This window comes from Drosophila virilis, chromosome 5 (genome assembly GCF_030788295.1).
Source record: "Drosophila virilis strain 15010-1051.87 chromosome 5, Dvir_AGI_RSII-ME, whole genome shotgun sequence".
Taxonomy (NCBI): Eukaryota; Metazoa; Arthropoda; class Insecta; order Diptera; family Drosophilidae; genus Drosophila; species Drosophila virilis.
This window is the reverse complement of record NC_091547.1, coordinates 17,472,702-17,493,363: the sequence shown is the minus strand read 5'-3', so window position 1 is coordinate 17,493,363 and position 20,662 is coordinate 17,472,702. Positions and strand designations below refer to the sequence as shown.

General features: G+C 36.4%; 1 protein-coding gene and 1 long non-coding RNA gene across 3 annotated transcripts; one reads left to right on the top strand and one right to left on the bottom strand.

Moving 5' to 3' along the window:
• Positions 1 to 3,723: 3,723 nt before the first annotated feature.
• Obp57c (Odorant-binding protein 57c) lies at positions 3,724 to 4,443 on the bottom strand. Its single transcript, XM_002049569.4, has 2 exons — positions 4,303 to 4,443; positions 3,724 to 4,240 (listed from the first exon to the last, which is right to left on the bottom strand). Exons 1-2 carry the CDS (start codon positions 4,366 to 4,368, stop codon positions 3,869 to 3,871), a joined length of 438 nt encoding a protein of 145 aa, XP_002049605.2. The 5' UTR covers positions 4,369 to 4,443; the 3' UTR covers positions 3,724 to 3,868.
• A 1,354-nt stretch (positions 4,444 to 5,797) lies between these two features.
• LOC26530432 (uncharacterized) lies at positions 5,798 to 7,872 on the top strand. Of its 2 annotated transcripts, XR_011416998.1 has the most exons (4): positions 5,798 to 5,859; positions 5,920 to 6,115; positions 6,346 to 6,426; positions 6,498 to 7,872. It is a non-coding gene; the product is annotated as an uncharacterized lncRNA (long non-coding RNA). The 2 variants fall into 2 exon arrangements; XR_001450260.3 differs by having other exon boundaries at positions 5,828 to 6,115; positions 6,498 to 7,869.
• Positions 7,873 to 20,662: the final 12,790 nt, after the last annotated feature.

Sequence of the window (20,662 nt, the reverse complement as noted above, 5' to 3'; positions counted from 1 at the left end):
TTAATTACTTATTTATATTTTAGCAAATAAGCTTATATACATAATATTTACTACATTTTTATTCAAATAAGAACTATATAAATAAACATTATGAGACTACGTGTAAATTGATGTTAAATTAGATACTTTGAAAATTTCATTGGGTGCATAGTTAAATGTCAGCTTATTTTTCATTTGGGTGCGCCTAAGTAACAGGAATAAGCGAGCAGTAGTAAGTGCTATTCCCAATGTACACTTCAAAATATTGCAATTTTTTCGTAACGAACATTGAAAAGCAACCTGCTGCAGTGCAGGTTGTTGTGCACGTGTGTGTGAATGCAACATAGAATTATCTGGTGCTTGGTATAAAATGTTTGCCAATTGGCATTGCGAGTGTAAGTGCAAAATGGAAATTCGATTGCAAGCCCGAAATATTTATTAAATTGTCGACTGCAAATTATGTATGCAATTTAAACGAAATTATTCATGTGAGAAGATTTTTCAAATATTTATGTCCAATATGTAGTTGTGTATAGCCCAATGCCAGCATGCTTGTGGCCAATTTTCGGCATTTTTGTTTGTGCCAGCACAAAGCAAAAATAGCAAATTTAATTAAATCTATGCAATTGCACGACTATATTTAATATTTACATTTTGTGACAATTTTACGCGTCAATTTTCTTGTTGGGTCCAACGCCTTTTGTCTCGTATTTTTATTTCTCTGTGCACGAGCTATGAGTTTTGTTTTTCTTTTTCCGATTTTTTATAAATGCTGCATGAAGCGCACTTCCTGCTTCCTGTGGGCGAAGGGAATCTCGTGGCTATGCTGGTGAAAACAAACGGAAATAAAGATATTTGGGTGGCCAAACTCAAAGTTGAGCTTTGATGTTGCCAGTGCCAGAAACAGAAGATGAAGAAGCGCTTTGAGCCGTTTTGCCAAAAATTGTCAATTCCCTGAACTCTACAAATAGCCAAAAGATGTGTTATATATTATATATTATTCTTATATAGACATTTTTCTAATTTTTCTTTTCTATAGTATTTTTAAGTTTACTTTTATATATTTTTAATTAAGCTGCAATCACAAGCAAGTAAGGAAAAAGTATCTTTTAAACAAATAATATTTTGAACTTTTACATAATTTAATTTGACATAATTTTGTTATACATGTACTTATATTATTCGGGAAGGAATCCATTTTGTTAGCGCCCTTCAGTAGCCTCAAAATAATTTCAGGCACTTAGTCAAGTGGCAATCAGTTGACATTCGATTAGCTTCCACCTTTATTATGCAGCCGCCGTGTACTTAAGATCTGATATCATTTTTGCATGGAATAGGCAAAAAGATCTGGTATGGGGCGATAGGTTTATATCGACTTTATGCAAATGTGAGCCCAAACTTACATGGATGGTGTAGCCGTGGCTTAGCACCTGTTTGCCCCGTATATACTGTAGCTGTTTGTGCCTTGCCGTTGGCTTTCAGTGTCTTTTATGTGTGGCACATTCAATTACCCGCATTTCCGTTAACTGTCACCTTCGCACTGCAATTTTTCACGCAACTTAAATATTTATAAGGTTTATTAATGCGCATGTGGAGTTGGAGGCCGAAAGAAAACATTTATAATTATTTATTATAGCAAAAAAAGAAACAGTTTTTGTGACTGCAATTCTTTGTCTTGTTGCTCGTGTGTATGGGTGTGCATCTGTGGGCGAGTGTGGGCGAGTGTGCATATGTTGCCAGTTGTTGCAGAGTGGCAAACGAAAGCGAAACGAAACTGTCGCGGGAATAGCAATAAATCATTTATGCAGCAGCCTTGCACTTACAGACTCACACTCGCACAGCCATACGCACATGTGTACAAAGTGGCATAAATCAACTTACACACTCATGCCCAAATGCACTCATACTCTCACCCACTCATGCATTGGCACAGCCAGACGCACACAAACAGGGACGTGCCCGCAGTCATATGCAGAACTTGCGCGAGTTTTCCCAAAGGAAAATGCTGCAGAAAAACTGCAAACTTACGCGCTTCGCTTCGTCGCCTCGTCATCTCTAGCCAGTGATCCACACCCCACTTCCTTGCCCCACTCACCTTTCGTTGTGAGTGCACGTCAGTGCCTCATGTGTCTCTTGATAAGCACACTTGAAGCTGCAGCATCAGCAGCAGCAGCAGCAGCAACTGCAACTGTGGCAAAAGAAAAGGCGCTGTTCAAATCGGCTTCTTCTTTTTGCTGTGTCGTTTTTGAGACACGCGAAGTACTTTATTGACAATTGCCAAAGTGTGTTGAACAGTGTAAGTTTTCTCATTGAATTTAATTTCTTTTCTGTATAAGAAACTGAATCGTATTTAGCTTAAATTTGCATGCTCATGTTTTTGAATGTTCTGTAGTATGAACAATTAAGATGTCTTAATGTAAAAACTTATTTTAATTTGTGTATTAACTATATTTAGTATCGTTTAGTATTTCAAATGCTAATTCCTCTGTGGAATTACAGAATTGGCAATAGAAACCATGGACAATACGTGATATCTTCATGCCTATACAATAATTAAGAGTTGCTTTAACGTTACTTTTTGGTTTTGGCTCAGATCATTTAACTCTTATAACTTGACTTTCAAGGAGTATAAATACTTCCGCGGCATTAGCTATTGTGTATTTCTAGCGTAAGTGACTATATGTGCAATTGTTACAATTTTGGAAATTTATCTACGATATATAATAGCTTTAAAATCATTCTGAAAGAATACGTCATATAACTAGATTATAAATATTTATATGTTTATTTCATATTCCGCACGTCGCACCAATTATCATCTTGTTGCTATTTGAGGGCTTTGCGCTGCAGAGTTTTTTTTTGTGTGCTTTTATACAACTTCCGTCGATTTACGAAATTATAATTGCGCCGTTCCCGTAACCAGTTTCAACGAGCGCCAACCAAAAAGCAGGCAACGGCCACACCTCTTCATGTTTGGGGGCGCTGCATAGAGGAGTCGTGTAGCGTTCACAATGCGCTTCCGCCTCGTTGTTGTTTTGCATGTTGACATGGCACGAGAAACGTGGCAGACGCGGCCACGTTACTCATACGTCGCGTGGGCGGGCGTGTTGACAATACATGGCCATATTTTTCTTTTTGCCGCTAATGTGGCACGCCCCAAGCCTACACTTGCACACACGCATGTAAAGCGCGTAAAGTTGAAATGACAATCGAAAGCCGGGCCAACAATGGCAGCCAGAGGCAAAACCGGAGCCAGTCAAGTGTGTGGGTGTTTCAGCTGCTGCAGCTGTGCGCCTTTTCTTTTCACATAACAACAACAACAACGGCAACAGCAGCAATGCAACGTGACAACTTCCGTTGCATGCGCTGCCGGCACAAAGAAAAACAGCGTAAAACTGTAACGGAATTGCATTGTGAAAAGCAAAATGTTTTTTCCTGGCACACGGCAAACAACAACTGTATGCAGCAACAACAACCCAAGGAACACAGTAACACATTTGAAAAAAAAAGGCCTTCAGGCTGATATCAGCACACATCTATTAATATTATTGCATAACGAGTATTGCATGCTATTTCTGACTAATGCTCAGTTATCGCAAATCAATTAAAGCCGCACGCCAACGCAATTAATTTGATTTATACGCCCCGTGGTATACAGTGCAATTTCATTTAATTATGCAAATCAGACCATCGCGGCCAGCTTATTAGTTTAAATCATTTGACGGTTGTTTTTATAGCCACATTTCAATTTATTAGTTTTCGTATGTGGAAAAAAGCTAAGTGAAAGTAACAAATAATTCGATAGTATCAAAACTACTTTCTGATTAAAAATTGGAAATGATAAGGAAGATACGCATATTTGATACAAATCTGACAGATTGACAGATATTTACTGCCTACCCGGAGTTATATTAAGATATTCCGTTGTGACAAAGTTTTGTATCAAACATAGCAACATTTTAAAGGAGTAAATGCATAAATCTTTCTCCAAATTATTCACTTGGCTGCACTCGTTGAGAACTGCAATATTTTGACCCCTTAAATGTTCTAACTTCTGGAACTGCTCAATATCTATATGGCCATTGGCGTCCAAAATGTTCATCTCGGCAGCTGCGCAACGCACATAGCACATATATTTCATTTCAACATTTTCCAAATGTCCTTCGGCGTTTGCCTGATCTATTTTGGCTGATAACTCCGGCCTGGTGGCATTATTTTCAGCCAGGCATTTCTCCTCCACGTCAAGGGGTACGCTTAAGCTCTATAATTTAATTCAAATATGTAATGTAATATGTCTATACAGATTGTTATGGAATAACTTACTTGTACATAAGCCAGCATAAATGCAAAAAGTATTAATACATTCCAAGTTAAGTTTAGGGCTGACATTTTATTGCTGATTTTATTGGTTCCTTATATTGTTTAAGTTAAAAAACTATATTTTGAATTAAAAACTGATCTCGAACACTTCGCTCGGATGAAAACATTTGACAGTTCATCTACATTTGTCATTGGCTTTTATAGAGTCATGATGAGAGCGCCCCATTATTTTCATTATTAAGCTTAACAAGCCAGAACTATGCACAACGCTTTTGAATTAACAGTTGCGTAAGATATAAATTGGATTATCTTTAATAACTCTTTAATGAGCAAACTATTATCAAACTAAGTATTATCTGTGCATCTATAAATCATATTTTTCTGTTTTTAGAATTCCAGTTAATAAACACAGAGTTGCACAATTTCTTTTGTATTAAATTAAATGCGCAAAATATTGACATGAAGTTCATTTTTTCTAGCTTTATATAATTGCAAATATATTATTATTATTGTGTTCAGGTCAACTTTTAAGGCATGTGTAAAATTAATGTCATGTATCATCAACTAAGATCTGTCGAAAATTAGTAAAAAATATTATATATGATCTCAAGATGCTGATCAAAATAACAATAACAAAAAAAATAAAAAATTAACATATGAAGAGTTCTGTTTATGTCAATAATAAATCAATAACAAAGTTTGACTTTTATTTCCAAACAATATATATAATATAATAATATACAATATAATAAATATACAATATAATAATATATTAATTCTTAGCACAAATTTTGTTTGTTTACTGCTCAGCTATAAAGCAGGTTATAATATTGGAGACATATTCGCAGGCATCTGCTTCTCTATGGTACAGTTTATTGCACTTGCGGAAAGTAATGCGATCGGTGTCCCGTAGCTCTCCCAAGCTATCCAATTGCTTCATATTGAGGTATCCGTCAGAGCCCAGTACACCCATTTCGTTAACTACACAATGCATAAAGCACTTGAATTTCCTTTCAATGTTTCCAATTTCTGTGTCCATGATACCATGTTTTATTAGCTTTTCATATTGATTTTTGCTAATGTTGTTCTTATCCAAACATTTATTAATAATTTCATTCTGAGAGTTACTCTGTTGAATTCATATTATTGTAAGTAAGCAGAACTTAATAACATCCAGTAAACTCTTGAGTTACCTGTACGACAATGAATAGAAAACCAAGAAAAATGATTGGATATGCGTTTTTCGTGCAGTTAAACATTGTCTTAATTCTGCTTTCAATCAGTAACTGAATTTTTTTTGTTATGTTTATTTCTAATGTGCATTAAATATATCGCATGCTAGTAATTAATACGCTATTTTTATTTACCATACACAAATAGTGTATGCATTGTTTATTTAGAGCATCTGGTTTGTTGCTTCACGGATTTGTTGCACTCGCGTGTCTAATCGGGCTTTAAATCAGCAAGAATCAGTTCAAACTGATCACAATATACATTAAGATCGTTGAGTAACTTATACAGAACGCCTTCAATCGATGTCCGACATGTCCGCCTATAAAAGTATTTGTTTCTATGCAAACTAATCTCTTTGCATTTACATAGGACAGTAAATTGTTGCAGACAGTACGTTTGTCGGAGTTTGGCGGATTGCTACTTATAAGAAATACATATCACAGGACTGATTGGTCGATTGGCCGTCTGCTTGTACCGATGCAAACTAGTGTGCCAGTTTCAAAGCTTTTGTCATGAAATCTAACAGAGATCCGTCATGGTTTTACAGGCAGATCGGTGCACTATGATTGTACTCAAAATATATGTAAGTAATTGTATTGAGAAATATATTGTTTTCTTCAAAGTTTTCAACACATGTCTGAAAAATCAAGCCCCTGTGTCTACGAACGTATTTCATCTTATTTTTCCATTTATATTAATGAGAGTTAATTGACTGTATGAATACAATTATGTTCGGTTAAATGGCTTTATTGTTTCTGCCTGACTTGATTTTAAGTTGTTGACAATTTTTATGCTCAAGTATTTTTATTAAAGTTCTAGTATGCCGTCAACTTAGTACCAAATGCAAACCTGGCACAATAACAACAGCGAAGAGAGCACGCGCCAAAAACTCACGTAAATTTCATTTTATACGCAGTGAAATTCGCATAACATTTCCTGTCAACATATTTTGCCACACTTTGCAGCAAAAATGAAGCGACAATGCAGCAGCAGCAGCAGCAAGGCCATTATGCCGCACACACACACACACACACACACACACAGCGACAAATTGGTCTGACAGCATCGGATGGGGCATTTCTAACTATGCGACCTCAACACCAGTAACCAACACCAACAACATGCACCGCACCCTCTGCTTCTTCCAACCGAAAACTCGCAACAACAAATGAAAATTCCAAGAATATTCGCATTCGCAGTGAGTTTTGGCTTTTGCGGCTGCCAGTCGCTGTTTACTTGGCTTCCCCGGTTATTTACGGCCTGCAAATTTTTTGCTATCCTATTTGGTTTCTATATACCAATTTTTTGTTTCTTTTCTTTTTTATTTATTTATTTTTTTTTTTGGTTCATTGTTTGTTGCTGGCTCGTTGCCAAAAGGGAAATATGTGTTGTGAAAATTGCACATTTTTATAGCCATCGCTAGGTGCTAAACTATGGGTATCTGCTCCTTTGCTCCCACTCCGATTCTGACCTTTTTAATTGCGCTGCAATTTTTTAGTATCGATTTTTGATTTGTTGTTAAAATAAGAGAATTTTCAACGCATTTCGTGTAATTTGATTATGGTTCCTCGTTTTCGCCACGCCATTCGCTAATTAGGCCCATGAAGCTGCGACGTGTATGGCTCGTTTGGCTTGTTGCATAATTTATTTTTCATATGTAGCAAAGCCGCACAATTTGCATATATTTTGTAGTCGTGTAAACAAGTAAGCAAGTTAGTTATTACGAATGTGGGATGCTCTTTCGAATTATGCAGACATTTTCGCGCCGATGCCCTTGAGGCCTTAAACCGAGCACTGTTCACAATTAACATTTGTTTTTGATAAACACTTTCGATAGATTTTCAGATATGCGAATCAATATCGAAGCACTATAAGCACCTAATTGTGCTTATTAGATAATACTATTATTTTTTTATTATATGTTGATAAAATGTTTGTTTGTTTATATAAGCTTAAAGTAATTGATATATGGCGTTTTACACAATGTTCCATATTTATTCATGAAAACCAACAACTCCAAGTTCCATAAATACAATTCATAAATAACATGGTTAGCGCAGCTATGAATAAAATGCTATGCTCGTCAAATACAAATAAAATATATTGATTCTTTGTGAAATAATTTCAATGCATATAGACCTAAATTATGAAATTATGGCTTTATATATATCCGAAGCAAATATATTACTCAGCATAATTAATAAAAGCTGATTGTATTCCGAATATTTAGCTGATGCTATCCAGAATAATAATACATGTCAACTTCTTAGCCAAGGCATTACATTAATAAAGGAAACACTAAATTGTGACAGTCTTAACTGAAAGCCAAAATTTTCGATTTATTATAACAGTGCTTGTCATAAGTATATTGATGCAGTTAAGTAAAACTGAAACATATGTTGCCGGTGTGTTAGAACAATTTATATAAAACCCCATTGAAAGTTCATCCACATACCTGTTACTACACACACACACACACACACACACACACCCACACACACATTCATACTAATACACACAATATACAAGCTTGAACCCATATTTCATAGATTATAATATCATGGGGAGTGGGAAAGTTTTGCAGTCAGTTTCTTGAAGGTTAAGCAACACAAACAATGTGGCCTCCTGACAGCTCTTGCCATTTATTAAACATGTCAGGGGTGGAGTTGGAGCTTTTCAAGCAGCTTGTCGCTTGGGTGCCACCTTTGCGATTTTCTACTCTATCCAGGACTAGAAAACTTGCTATGCGGAGAATAAAAGTAATGTGTGTAAAACTTTGGATGCTTTGCGTAATAAAAATAAATAGCACGCGGCTTGGGCATGCATGGCACGTATTTTGCATGCACTTTGATGCCACACCCATCAACGCACCAAGCCCCACCGCCCACCATTCACCCACCACCAACAGCGTCGCAGAACAAAACGCCCACAAAATATGCATACATTGTTGGCACGTGCATGCACACAAAGGAATTTCAAACGACATTTTGGGATATGTGTGTAGGGCTGAGCAACAGCTATTGCACGTGGAGCATCATCCGCTAAGATGCTGCAGCGGTGAATGCAATGCATCCTGGCTCAAAATGTCTACTCAGTCAGCCAGACAGGGGTAAATGAAGCTAATTAATTTCCACAATGCCGTAGCCGAAGCCAATGCCAATGCTTAAGCCCGTATTAAAACAAAAGCCAGATTCTCGGATTCGTGTCTGAACAATTGCGGCACAAGTCGCTAACCATTTTACATGGACCAATTAGTGTAGTGTCTGCTACTGGACTACACCATACCACACCAACCGACTGGAAGCTCAGTTCACTGAAATACTTAGCTAGCACATTGTTGGCTCGTCAAAACAAACGCTTGGCATCTCAGCAACTGGCAACACACTTGTTCAAAAGCGATTGCCATAATCAGGCGCTGCAGTTTGCTAGAATGTTATAGGACGTGGAAACCGAGCATTGCAACCAAAAGGTCTTCTAGCTTCTTTGTAAAAAGTTAATGTTAGAGTATATGCTAGTCGATGTCACGTGCATGCATCAATTAAATGTAAAGTGTTAGCTGCTTCTGCATTGCTTTAAGTTTTTGGCAGGGCAAATGGTCATCGCTGGCATGGGCTGGGAGCTGTCAGCTAGTTTACTGGGGTCGGCAAGGGTGCCGGTAGCGGGTGCGAGACCCAAGCCAAGAGCTATGTCCGGTACGGACTTTGGTCATTTTTAACTTTCTGTGCGATTTGCACGGCTCGCTGCATTTTGTGACAATTTTTACTTCGCCTAATGGACAAACCGAGGGTATTTTGGTTGTTGAAGAAAATCAAAAGCGTATATTTGAAAATTTGAATAATAATATAATCAAATAAATATATATATTCCATTTGAAAACAAAAATAGAAAAAAGTTTAGGTTGTAAAATTAATTTAATTCTCTTGGTAAATTTTGTATATAATATATCTTGACAACAAATATAAAAAAAATATTACGAGCTTGCATTTACATTATTATTTATAAAAGATTTTTATTGCTGAACTAATAAGAATTTTATTATTATGGCATTTTATGAAGTTTCCAAAGCTTTCATGTTGAATATTTGAACAAGAGTATACCCGTTGAGTTCCTTGCAAGCCTTGGCCAAATTCTTCTTTCGCTCTATTATATTTTGGCTTGTAACTATGATGCTTAAAGTTCGAGCTAAGCTCTTGTGTGTGAATAGTTATAGTTTTGTTTGGATTTTATACCCTGTGACCATTTAGAATGAACAAAAGGGTTATGATGTCAAAGGATTTAATCACTTTATTTATTTAAATATTTTTGTATAGTTAAATATAACTTTAATAATCTACATATTGGCTTTCATTGCTTATAAATCATTAAACAGACTTTATAAGCTATTATTAATAAAAAAAAGTGTGCATGGGGTATGATGAAAATATGCAATTGTATGTTACAGTCAGAATTAAAACTCTCTGACCTCGACTGAATTGCCATGTTTCACTAATCTTTTGTCCAACTGTATTAATGCTAGTTAGAAAATGCAGAAGTCGTATTTTCCATATTAATTTTTACAAATTTTTAACGAATTTTGTAAATGCTTATGGAAATTAAATGTGTAAAAAGGCTACAATGATTTTGCGAAAGCGTATCTTAGAGTCGTATACTTTTGTTTGGCGTGCTTCTACTTCATTTTATTTTTGGGTGGTGACTGGGCCGTTAACTAAAAATAAACCGAGTGTTAAACGTGGCTTACACGTTGGTCATTTTTATTGCCAGCGTGTGCCGTCAGCCGTGAATAATCGCATTAGTTACGAAATTAAAAATTACAAAATAGAATAGATAAATCCGCCCACGGTTGGGCGGAGGTAAGCCTTTTGTTACCAAACGGCACAACTATTAACTAGCCAAGGAATTTTCAACACACAGCTTCACATAATTTATATTAAAAAGTCTGTCCATGCATGTGTCCAGTAAATTCCTATTTGTAAAGATTTACTGCTAATTGAATTACTAAGGAAGCTTTCAAATTAGTTAAGCAGATTTTCAAGCCTAATGTGCTGGAAGCTAGCTAACTGGAAAGCTTGCTCCTAGCCCCGTCCCCGCATTCTCTGACCCAAAAAGGTATGAAAGGTGCGCCAAGTGATGGGTGTGTTCGAAATTGGTTTAATTTGATATGCCCATCTACGATTTTTGCGGATACTTGAACAGGACAGTTGGCCTCACAATTTTAAGCTTATTTTATAAATTATGTTAGGCTTAAAGGATGTTTATGTACACTTTTAGTGTGCACATAAATTATTTATTGATGCTGTCATAGCTGTGAATTTTGCTAGGTTTTTGATCAGCACGAACGAACGTGCTTGGACTATTCATTTTGAATTATAATTATTCGCTTATCTTTTTCTTTCCTGCAAAACTTTGATTTCTTGCAGAATAATAGAGTAAAGATAAAACTGTTATAAACTCTATTATTGTATTATACAAAGTTACTTTATGAGACCGAAGGCTAAATTGAAGCTAAGGTGCACGATAGGGGGAATCCGGGATTCTTGTAAATGTGTATTCAAATAGATTATAGATTGCACAAAAAACTAGCAAACTTTTCGTGTTGGGCATGGATCGGTTTCTTTGAAGTGTCTATCTTTGAGCTAAGTGCGACGTAAAATTAACAAGAGGAATATTTCGATTGTGTTGGTCGCTTGTTTTCTTTTTTTAACGCTTTTTATTAAAGGAAATGCATGCTCAACCGTATTAGAATCGAATGGCTTAGAGGTTATTTCTTGCCTTCCTTCTTCACACGAATAATTGCGTTCTTCAGCAATTTGTTCGCTATATTTGCATTGCCTACTTTCAGGCTGAGGATTAAATGCGCTCCAATTCGCTTCATTTTTCGCCTGCTGCCTACTTTATTGAATTTCTTCCAGTCATATCTTTTATGCATCTCTCACTTTGAGCGGCAAGTGCTACAGACAGCTGCAATGGACGCCGGCTCATGTCCCTCCTCATTTCCCGATGTGCTCCAGCTCGTGCACATTCTCATTCTCTTCGAGTGATGGCCGGCAGCTGCTTGGGTTAAGGAGAACGTCGTGTAAACTTAAATCAAATCTTCAGGCATGGGGCGAGTGTTGAAATGAAATCAATTTCTTTTGTGCGGCATTTGAAAGGTTTCAAATGATTTTCAATTGTTGCTGTTGCTTGTTGCTTGTTGCCTGTTGCCCGTTGCCTGGTGGCCAAGCATTGACAATCTGCTCAAGCGTCTTATGTATTGACTGGGCCCCCATATGAGACTCATAATCCGATTTCGGTGTTAAATGATTTTCCACGTATTGTGTGACCAAGTGAATGTTTTGTTCAGCTTTTGCTATGTGTGTGTGTGTTCTCTTTCTTAGAAGATTCAACTTTAACCCCGACACGTGGGGTTCAATAGACATTGTTTGCGCCTGGGGCATGTATGTGTGAGTGTGTTCTTTAAATTCCTGTACTTAAACCTTTTGACTGCACCTGCAGGCGAGGCGACTCATTACTTGAGTGCTTAAATGGGCGTCTGTTGTTGCCCCCTGTTGTTGCTGCTGCTGCTGCTGCAGCTGCAGCCTTTTGTGGCAGTTTTGAGTGCGCACTAGAGTTTTTAACTAAAACAACAACAGGCCAAAGTCATCGCCGTCGTCATCATCATCATCATAATCATCTGCCTTCTCAGTTGTATCGCAGCAGGTGCAGCTTTCTGCCTCGTTTTGTTTGTTGCAAAGAGCGCGTCAAGCGTCATTGATGCTGACGTTGATGCCGTCGCTGTCGCCGGAGTCCTCGTCGGCATCTCCTTCATTCCTATAGTAGTCGTCAAGCTGCCACTTGTCACATGGCAACAGTTTAGTTTTCTAACCACTTGCAGCCAGTCGACACACACAAGCTTCCATACACTCACCCACACACACGCACACAACTCAACACACACTTGAGTGCGAGTGCGCCTCAAGTTGCACTTTTACATACAGCAACGGAAATCAACGCTGTGCAAAAAGTGCCCCCAGTCGCCGGCAAATGAATAGAAAGCGCCAACTATACATAAAGGGGGGCGGCAGCTGAAGATCGGGCAGTCGCCGTTTATGTAGTTAAGTTGTTGTGGCTATAAGCACAGGGTAACAGAGGCTATGCCAGACTTTGCATTTCATATGATTAATTGGGGTAAAAAAGGAATGCTTAATTTCATTTTCTATGAACCATGAACCATAATCCTGGAAACCCAAGTTTGGGATTTTTGTTTTGTTTCCTTAGCTTTGAAATATTCACAAATTAATAAAAAAAACCCGGCCTATGAGCCGGATGAACTAACGAGAATATAATGTTAAATTTCTTTCTAGACCCTGCATTTTCTGGCTTCACTGGGAAGCTCCTATAGTTCCATTTCCTTTATTAAACTTACGAACACATATATCATTCCTGAAATTTGACTCAAAAATTGTTTGTTTCAACCATTCTTGCAATAAGATTGTAGCTTTTGTTTTGCAGAGTATATAAAAGTTGCGCATTTTTTCTAAACAATTTTTATTGCTGTTGCAATTGTGTGTATTGTTGTGCTTGTTGCTGTTCTGGCATTTTAAGTACGTTGTTCAGTTGTTCTTCTTTTTTTTGTTTAGCATGTTCATGTCAAAAGGTCATTGGTTCGATGGTAATCGGCCTGACAGTTGTTTTCGTAGGCAGAGTTTCTTAATTCGGCAACTTGGTCAACTTTAAAGTAGGCAGACCACAAGCTCTTCAGAATTTGGCACACTTTTCAAGTGCGCCCGAAGCAGCTTCAATTAGTTTGCTCCGCCTGCCCCATGACTTTGTGTAGCTTGCACTTAGTTTTTCTCCATCTTTCCTCGCCCTCTAGACCGGAAGCCACTTAGTTTTCCCGTACGGGTTTTCAGCTCCTCGCTCTCCGCACTCTGCTTGCATTTGTATGCATTCTAAATATTTGTGTTGGTCTTGTTGTTGTTTTCATTTTGGCAACAGCTGCGCTCCAAAAATTGTGTAAGTAATTTAGTAAAATATTAGAAAAATATAAGAAAATAAGCAACAAATTGCAAAACATTTTTGGTCACTTTGTTTTCCGCTTGCTGCAGCTTCTATTTTATTTGCAGATATTGTTGTTCCTTGGCTTTGCTGGCTGCCGAATAATGCTTTAAGGCACATCTTTGGTTTTGGCTTTTGGGCATTAGCAGTTAAACTTTTTACACAAAATAAAACAAGAAAAATTAAAGTAAAAACATTTTTAGAGTTGTGCATAAGACGATTATTTGCGACACTTGCTTGAGAATTGATATTGGCAAAATATTATACAGATAAACCTTCACATCTTATTAAGGATTGCTCTATTTTGATCTTATGTAAGTCCCTAAGCAAACTTTTTAATAACAAGTGCTTGACATTTGAGTTATATGTAATAATAAAATCTGTGATCATTCGCAAGCTGACACTGTCAAGTTGAATTGTAATTTACTATCGGATAACATTCAATTTATAAATTATTCTGATCAGTCCACAGGCTCCAGATCTTTATTATATTATAAAAGAAGCAAATCCCATCATACAAATGATGAACGATGATTTTTTTTTTAAGTATCTCGGGTAATAGCTCCGCGCGGAGATATGATGTTGCAAAACGACAGAACTCCGCGCGGAGATATAACCTTCAAAATCATCACGATTTTTTTCAAAATCGAGGTCGGTGCGAACTTCGAAACTTTTTCGATGATTTTTTTTTTTATATCTCGGTAAATAATGTCTCATTTTAAAATGTTATACCTTTTTGAATGCGTACGGATCCCTACCATCAATTGGCATTCAAGCAAATTAAACATCGTTTTTTTTTGTTTTAAAAATGTAGACAAAAAACCGATTCGTTTGTAAAGTCAACCTTTTTGATGATTTTTGGAATATTTCCGTTGAATAATGTCCAAAATTTGGACCCAAATCGACTAAATGGCAAGGGGTTCAATCACGTTTTTTATCAAAATCGGGGTCGGTTCGAAAATCAAACCTTTTTTGATGATTTTTTTTAGTTTCTCGGGCAAATAAAGTCTGATTTTCAAATATTATACCTTTTTAAATTTGTACGCATCCCTATTATCAATTGGCATTCAAACAAATTAAAAATCGATGGGTTACAAAAAGATGTGGACCCGAAAATGATTCGTTTGTTAAGTCAACCTTTCCTTATGATTTTTTTTGAATATCTCGGCCAAATAATGTCCGATTTTCAAATTTTATACCATTTTGGACTCGTAAGGATCAGTGCTATCCACTGGCATCAAAAAATAGAAAATCTAAATTTTGACCCAAATCGGCCAAAATGGCAAGGGGTTACATCACGTTTTTTATCAAAATCGGGGTCGGTTCGAAAATCAAACCTTTTTTGATGATTTTTTTTTAGTTTCTCGGGCAAATAAAGTCTGATTTTCAAATATTATACCTTTTTGAATTTGTACGCATCCCTATTATCAATTGGCATTCAAACAAATTAAAAATCGATGGGTTACAAAAAGATGTGGACCCGAAAATGATTCGTTTGTTAAGTCAACCTTTCCTTATGATTTTTTTTGAATATCTCGGCCAAATAATGTCCGATTTTCAAATTTTATACCATTTTGGACTCGTAAGGATCAGTACTATCCACTGTCATCAAAAAATAGAAAATCTAAATTTTGACCCAAATCGGCCAAAATGGCAAGGGGTTACATCACGTTTTTTATCAAAATCGGGGTCGGTTCGAAAATCAAACCTTTTTTGATGATTTTTTTTTAGTTTCTCGGGCAAATAAAGTCTGATTTTCAAATATTATACCTTTTTGAATTTGTACGCATCCCTATTATCAATTGGCATTCAAACAAATTAAAAATCGATGGGTTACAAAAAGATGTGGACCCGAAAATGATTCGTTTGTAAAGTCAACCTTTCCTTATGATTTTTTTGAATATCTCGGCCAAATAATGTCCGATTTTTAAATTTTATACCATTTTGGACTCGTAAGGATCAGTACTATCCACTGGCATCAAAAATAAAAAATCTAAATGTTGACCCAAATCGGCCAAAATGGCAAGGGGTTACATCACGTTTTTTATCAAAATCGGGGTCGGTTCGAAAATAAAACCTTTTTTGATGATTTTGTAACATAACTCTGCGCGGAGATTTGACGTTCCAAAACGACATAACTCCGCGCGGAGATATGACGTTCCAAAACGACATAACTCCGCGCGGAGATATGACGTTCCAAAACGACATAACTCCGCTTGGAGATATGTCGTTCCAAAACGACAAAACTCCCGCGATATGACCTTCCATAAAATCATCACGTTGTTTTTCAAAATCGAGGTTTTTGCGATAATCGAAACTTTTGCGATGATTTTTTTTTAATATCTCGGGTAAATAATGTCTCATTTTAAAATGTTATACCTTTTTGAATGGGTACGGATCCCTACCATCAATTGGCATTCAAGCAAATTAAACATCGTTTATTTTTTTTTAAAAATGTTGTAGACAAAAAACCGATTCGTTCGTAAAGTCAACCTTTTTGATGATTTTTTGAATATTTCCGTTGAATAATGTCCAAAATTTGGACCCAAATCGACTAAATGGCAAGGGGTTCAATCACGTTTTTTATCAAAATCGGGGTCGGTTCGAAAATCAAACCTTTTTTGATGATTTTTTTTTAGTTTCTCGGGCAAATAAAGTCTGATTTTCAAATATTATACCTTTTTAAATTTGTACGCATCCCTATTATCAATTGGCATTCAAACAAATTAAAAATCGATGGGTTACAAAAAGATGTGGACCCGAAAATGATTCGTTTGTTAAGTCAACCTTTCCTTATGATTTTTTTGAATATCTCGGCCAAATAATGTCCGATTTTCAAATTTTATACCATTTTGGACTCGTAAGGATCAGTACTATCCACTGGCATCAAAAAATAGAAAATCTAAATTTTGACCCAAATCGGCCAAAATGGCAAAGGGGTTACATCACGTTTTTTATCAAAGTCGGGGTCGGTTCGAAAATCAAACCTTTTTTGATGATTTTGTAACATAACTCTGCGCGGAGATTTGACGTTCCAAAACGACATAACTCCGCGCGGAGATATGACGTTCCAAAACGACATAACTCCGCGCGGAGATATGACGTTCCAAAACGACATAACTCCGCGCGGAGATATGACGTTCCAAAACGACATAACTCCGCGCGGAGATATGACGTTCCAAAACGACATAACTCCGCGCGGAGATATGACGTTCCAAAACGACATAACTCCGCTTGGAGATATGACGTTCCAAAACGACATAACTCCGCTTGGAGATATGTCGTTCCAAAACGACAAAACTCCCGCGATATGACCTTCCATAAAATCATCACGTTGTTTTTCAAAATCGAGGTTTTTGCGATAATCGAAACTTTTGCGATGATTTTTTTTTAATATCTCGGGTAAATAATGTCTCATTTTAAAATGTTATACCTTTTTGAATGCGTACGGATCCCTACCATCAATTGGCATTCAAGCAAATTAAACATCGTTTATTTTTTTTTAAAAATGATGTAGACAAAAAACCGATTCGTTCGTAAAGTCAACCTTTTTGATGATTTTTGGAATATTTCCGTTAAATAATGTCCAAAATTTGGACCCAAATCGACTAAATGGCAAGGGGTTACATCACGTTTTTTATCAAAATCGGGGTCGGTTCGAAAATCAAACCTTTTTTGATGATTTTTTTTTAGTTTCTCGGGCAAATAAAGTCTGATTTTCAAATATTATACCTTTTTAAATTTGTACGCATCCCTATTATCAATTGGCATTCAAACAAATTAAAAATCGATGGGTTACAAAAAGATGTGGACCCGAAAATGATTCGTTTGTTAAGTCAACCTTTCCTTATGATTTTTTTGAATATCTCGGCCAAATAATGTCCGATTTTCAAATGTTATACCATTTTGGACTCGTAAGGATCAGTACTATCCACTGGCATCAAAAAATAGAAAATCTAAATTTTGACCCAAATCGGCCAAAATGGCAAGGGGTTACATCACGTTTTTTATCAAAATCGGGGTCGGGTCGAAAATCAAACCTTTTTTGATGATTTTGTAACATAACTCTGCGCGGAGATTTGACGTTCCAAAACGACATAACTCCGCGCGGAGATATGACGTTCCAAAACGACATAACTCCGCGCGGAGATATGACGTTCCAAAACGACATAACTCCGCGCGGAGATATGACGTTCCAAAACGACATAACTCCGCGCGGAGATATGACGTTCCAAAACGACATAACTCCGCTTGGAGATATGACGTTCCAAAACGACATAACTCCGCTTGGAGATATGTCGTTCCAAAACGACAAAACTCCCGCGATATGACCTTCCATAAAATCATCACGTTGTTTTTCAAAATCGAGGTTTTTGCGATAATCGAAACTTTTGCGATGATTTTTTTTTAATATCTCGGGTAAATAATGTCTCATTTTAAAATGTTATACCTTTTTGAATGCGTACGGATCCCTACCATCAATTGGCATTCAAGCAAATTAAACATCGTTTATTTTTTTTTTAAAAATGATGTAGACAAAAAACCGATTCGTTTGTAAAGACAACCTTTTTGATGATTTTTGGAATATTTCCGTTGAATAATGTCCAAAATTTGGACCCAAATCGACTAAATGGCAAGGGGTTCAATCACGTTTTTTATCAAAATCGGGGTCGGTTCGAAAATCAAACCTTTTTTGATGATTTTTTTTTAGTTTCTCGGGCAAATAAAGTCTGATTTTCAAATATTATACCTTTTTAAATTTGTACGCATCCCTATTATCAATTGGCATTCAAACAAATTAAAAATCGATGGGTTACAAAAAGATGTGGACCCGAAAATGATTCGTTTGTTAAGTCAACCTTTCCTTATGATTTTTTTGAATATCTCGGCCAAATAATGTCCGATTTTTAAATTTTATACCATTTTGGACTCGTAAGGATCAGTACTATCCACTGGCATCAAAAAATAGAAAATCTAAATTTTGACCCAAATCGGCCAAAATGGCAAGGGGTTACATCACGTTTTTTATCAAAATCGGGGTCGGTTCGAAAATCAAACCTTTTTTGATGATTTTTTTTTAGTTTCTCGGGCAAATAAAGTCTGATTTTCAAATATTATACCTTTTTAAATTTGTACGCATCCCTATTATCAATTGGCATTCAAACAAATTAAAAATCGATGGGTTACAAAAAGATGTGGACCCGAAAATGATTCGTTTGTTAAGTCAACCTTTCCTTATGATTTTTTTGAATATCTCGGCCAAATAATGTCCGATTTTTAAATTTTATACCATTTTGGACTCGTAAGGATCAGTACTATCCACTGGCATCAAAAAATAGAAAATCTAAATTTTGACCCAAATCGGCCAAAATGGCAAGGGGTTACATCACGTTTTTTATCAAAATCGGGGTCGGTTCGAAAATCAAACCTTTTTTGATGATTTTGTAACATAACTCTGCGCGGAGATTTGACGTTCCAAAACGACATAACTCCGCGCGGAGATATGACGTTCCAAAACGACATAACTCCGCGCGGAGATATGACGTTCCAAAACGACATAACTCCGCGCGGAGATATGACGTTCCAAAACGACATAACTCCGCTTGGAGATATGACGTTCCAAAACGACATAACTCCGCTTGGAGATATGACGTTCCAAAACGACATAACTCCGCTTGGAGATATGTCGTTCCAAAACTACAAAACTCCCGCGATATGACCTTCCATAAAATCATCACGTTGTTTTTCAAAATCGAGGTTTTTGCGATAATCGAAACTTTTGCGATGATTTTTTTTTAATATCTCGGGTAAATAATGTCTCATTTTAAAATGTTATACCTTTTTGAATGCGTACGGATCCCTACCATCAATTGGCATTCAAGCAAATTAAACATCGTTTATTTTATTTTAAAAATGATGTAGACAAAAAACCGATTCGTTCGTAAAGTCAACCTTTTTGATGATTTTTGGAATATTTCCGTTGAATAATGTCCAAAATTTGGACCCAAATCGACTAAATGGCAAGGGGTTCAATCACGTTTTTTATCAAAATCGGGGTCGGTTCGAAAATCAAACCTTTTTTGATGATTTTTTTTTAGTTTCTCGGGCAAATAAAGTCTGATTTTCAAATATTATACCTTTTTAAATTTGTACGCATCCCTATTATCAATTGGCATTCAAACAAATTAAAAATCGATGGGTTACAAAAAGATGTGGACCCGAAAATGATTCGTTTGTTAAGTCAACCTTTCCTTATGATTTTTTTGAATATCTCGGCCAAATAATGTCCGATTTTTAAATTTTATACCATTTTGGACTCGTAAGGATCAGTACTATCCACTGGCATCAAAAAATAGAAAATCTAAATTTTGACCCAAATCGGCCAAAATGGCAAGGGGTTACATCACGTTTTTTATCAAAATCGGGGTCGGTTCGAAAATCAAACCTTTTTTGATGATTTTGTAACATAACTCTGCGCGGAGATTTGACGTTCCAAAACGACATAACTCCGCGCGGAGATATGACGTTCCAAAACGACATAACTCCGCGCGGAGATATGAGGTTCCAAAACGACATAACTCCGCTTGGAGATATGACGTTCCAAAACGACATAACTCTGCTTGGAGATATGTCGTTCCAAAACTACAAAACTCCCGCGATATGACCTTCCATAAAATCATCACGTTGTTTTTCAAAATCGAGGTTTTTGCGATAATCGAAACTTTTGCGATGATTTTTTTTTAATATCTCGGGTAAATAATGTCTCATTTTAAAATGTTATACCTTTTTGAATGGGTACGGATCCCTACCATCAATTGGCATTCAAGCAAATTAAACATCGTTTATTTTTTTTTAAAAATGTTGTAGACAAAAAACCGATTCGTTCGTAAAGTCAACCTTTTTGATGATTTTTTGAATATTTCCGTTGAATAATGTCCAAAATTTGGACCCAAATCGACTAAATGGCAAGGGGTTACATCACGTTTTTTATCAAAATCGGGGTCGGTTCGAAAATCAAACCTTTTTTGATGATTTTTTTTTAGTTTCTCGGGCAAATAAAGTCTGATTTTCAAATATTATACCTTTTTAAATTTGT

Coding starts and splice junctions, on each gene's coding strand:
- Obp57c (XM_002049569.4), bottom strand. CDS start 4,368: ATGTCAGCCCTAAACTTAACTTGGAATGTATTAATACTTTTTGCATTT. Junction 4,241..4,302: donor TTATGCTGGCTTATGTACAA/GTAAGTTATTCC, acceptor ATTAAATTATAG/AGCTTAAGCGTACCCCTTGA.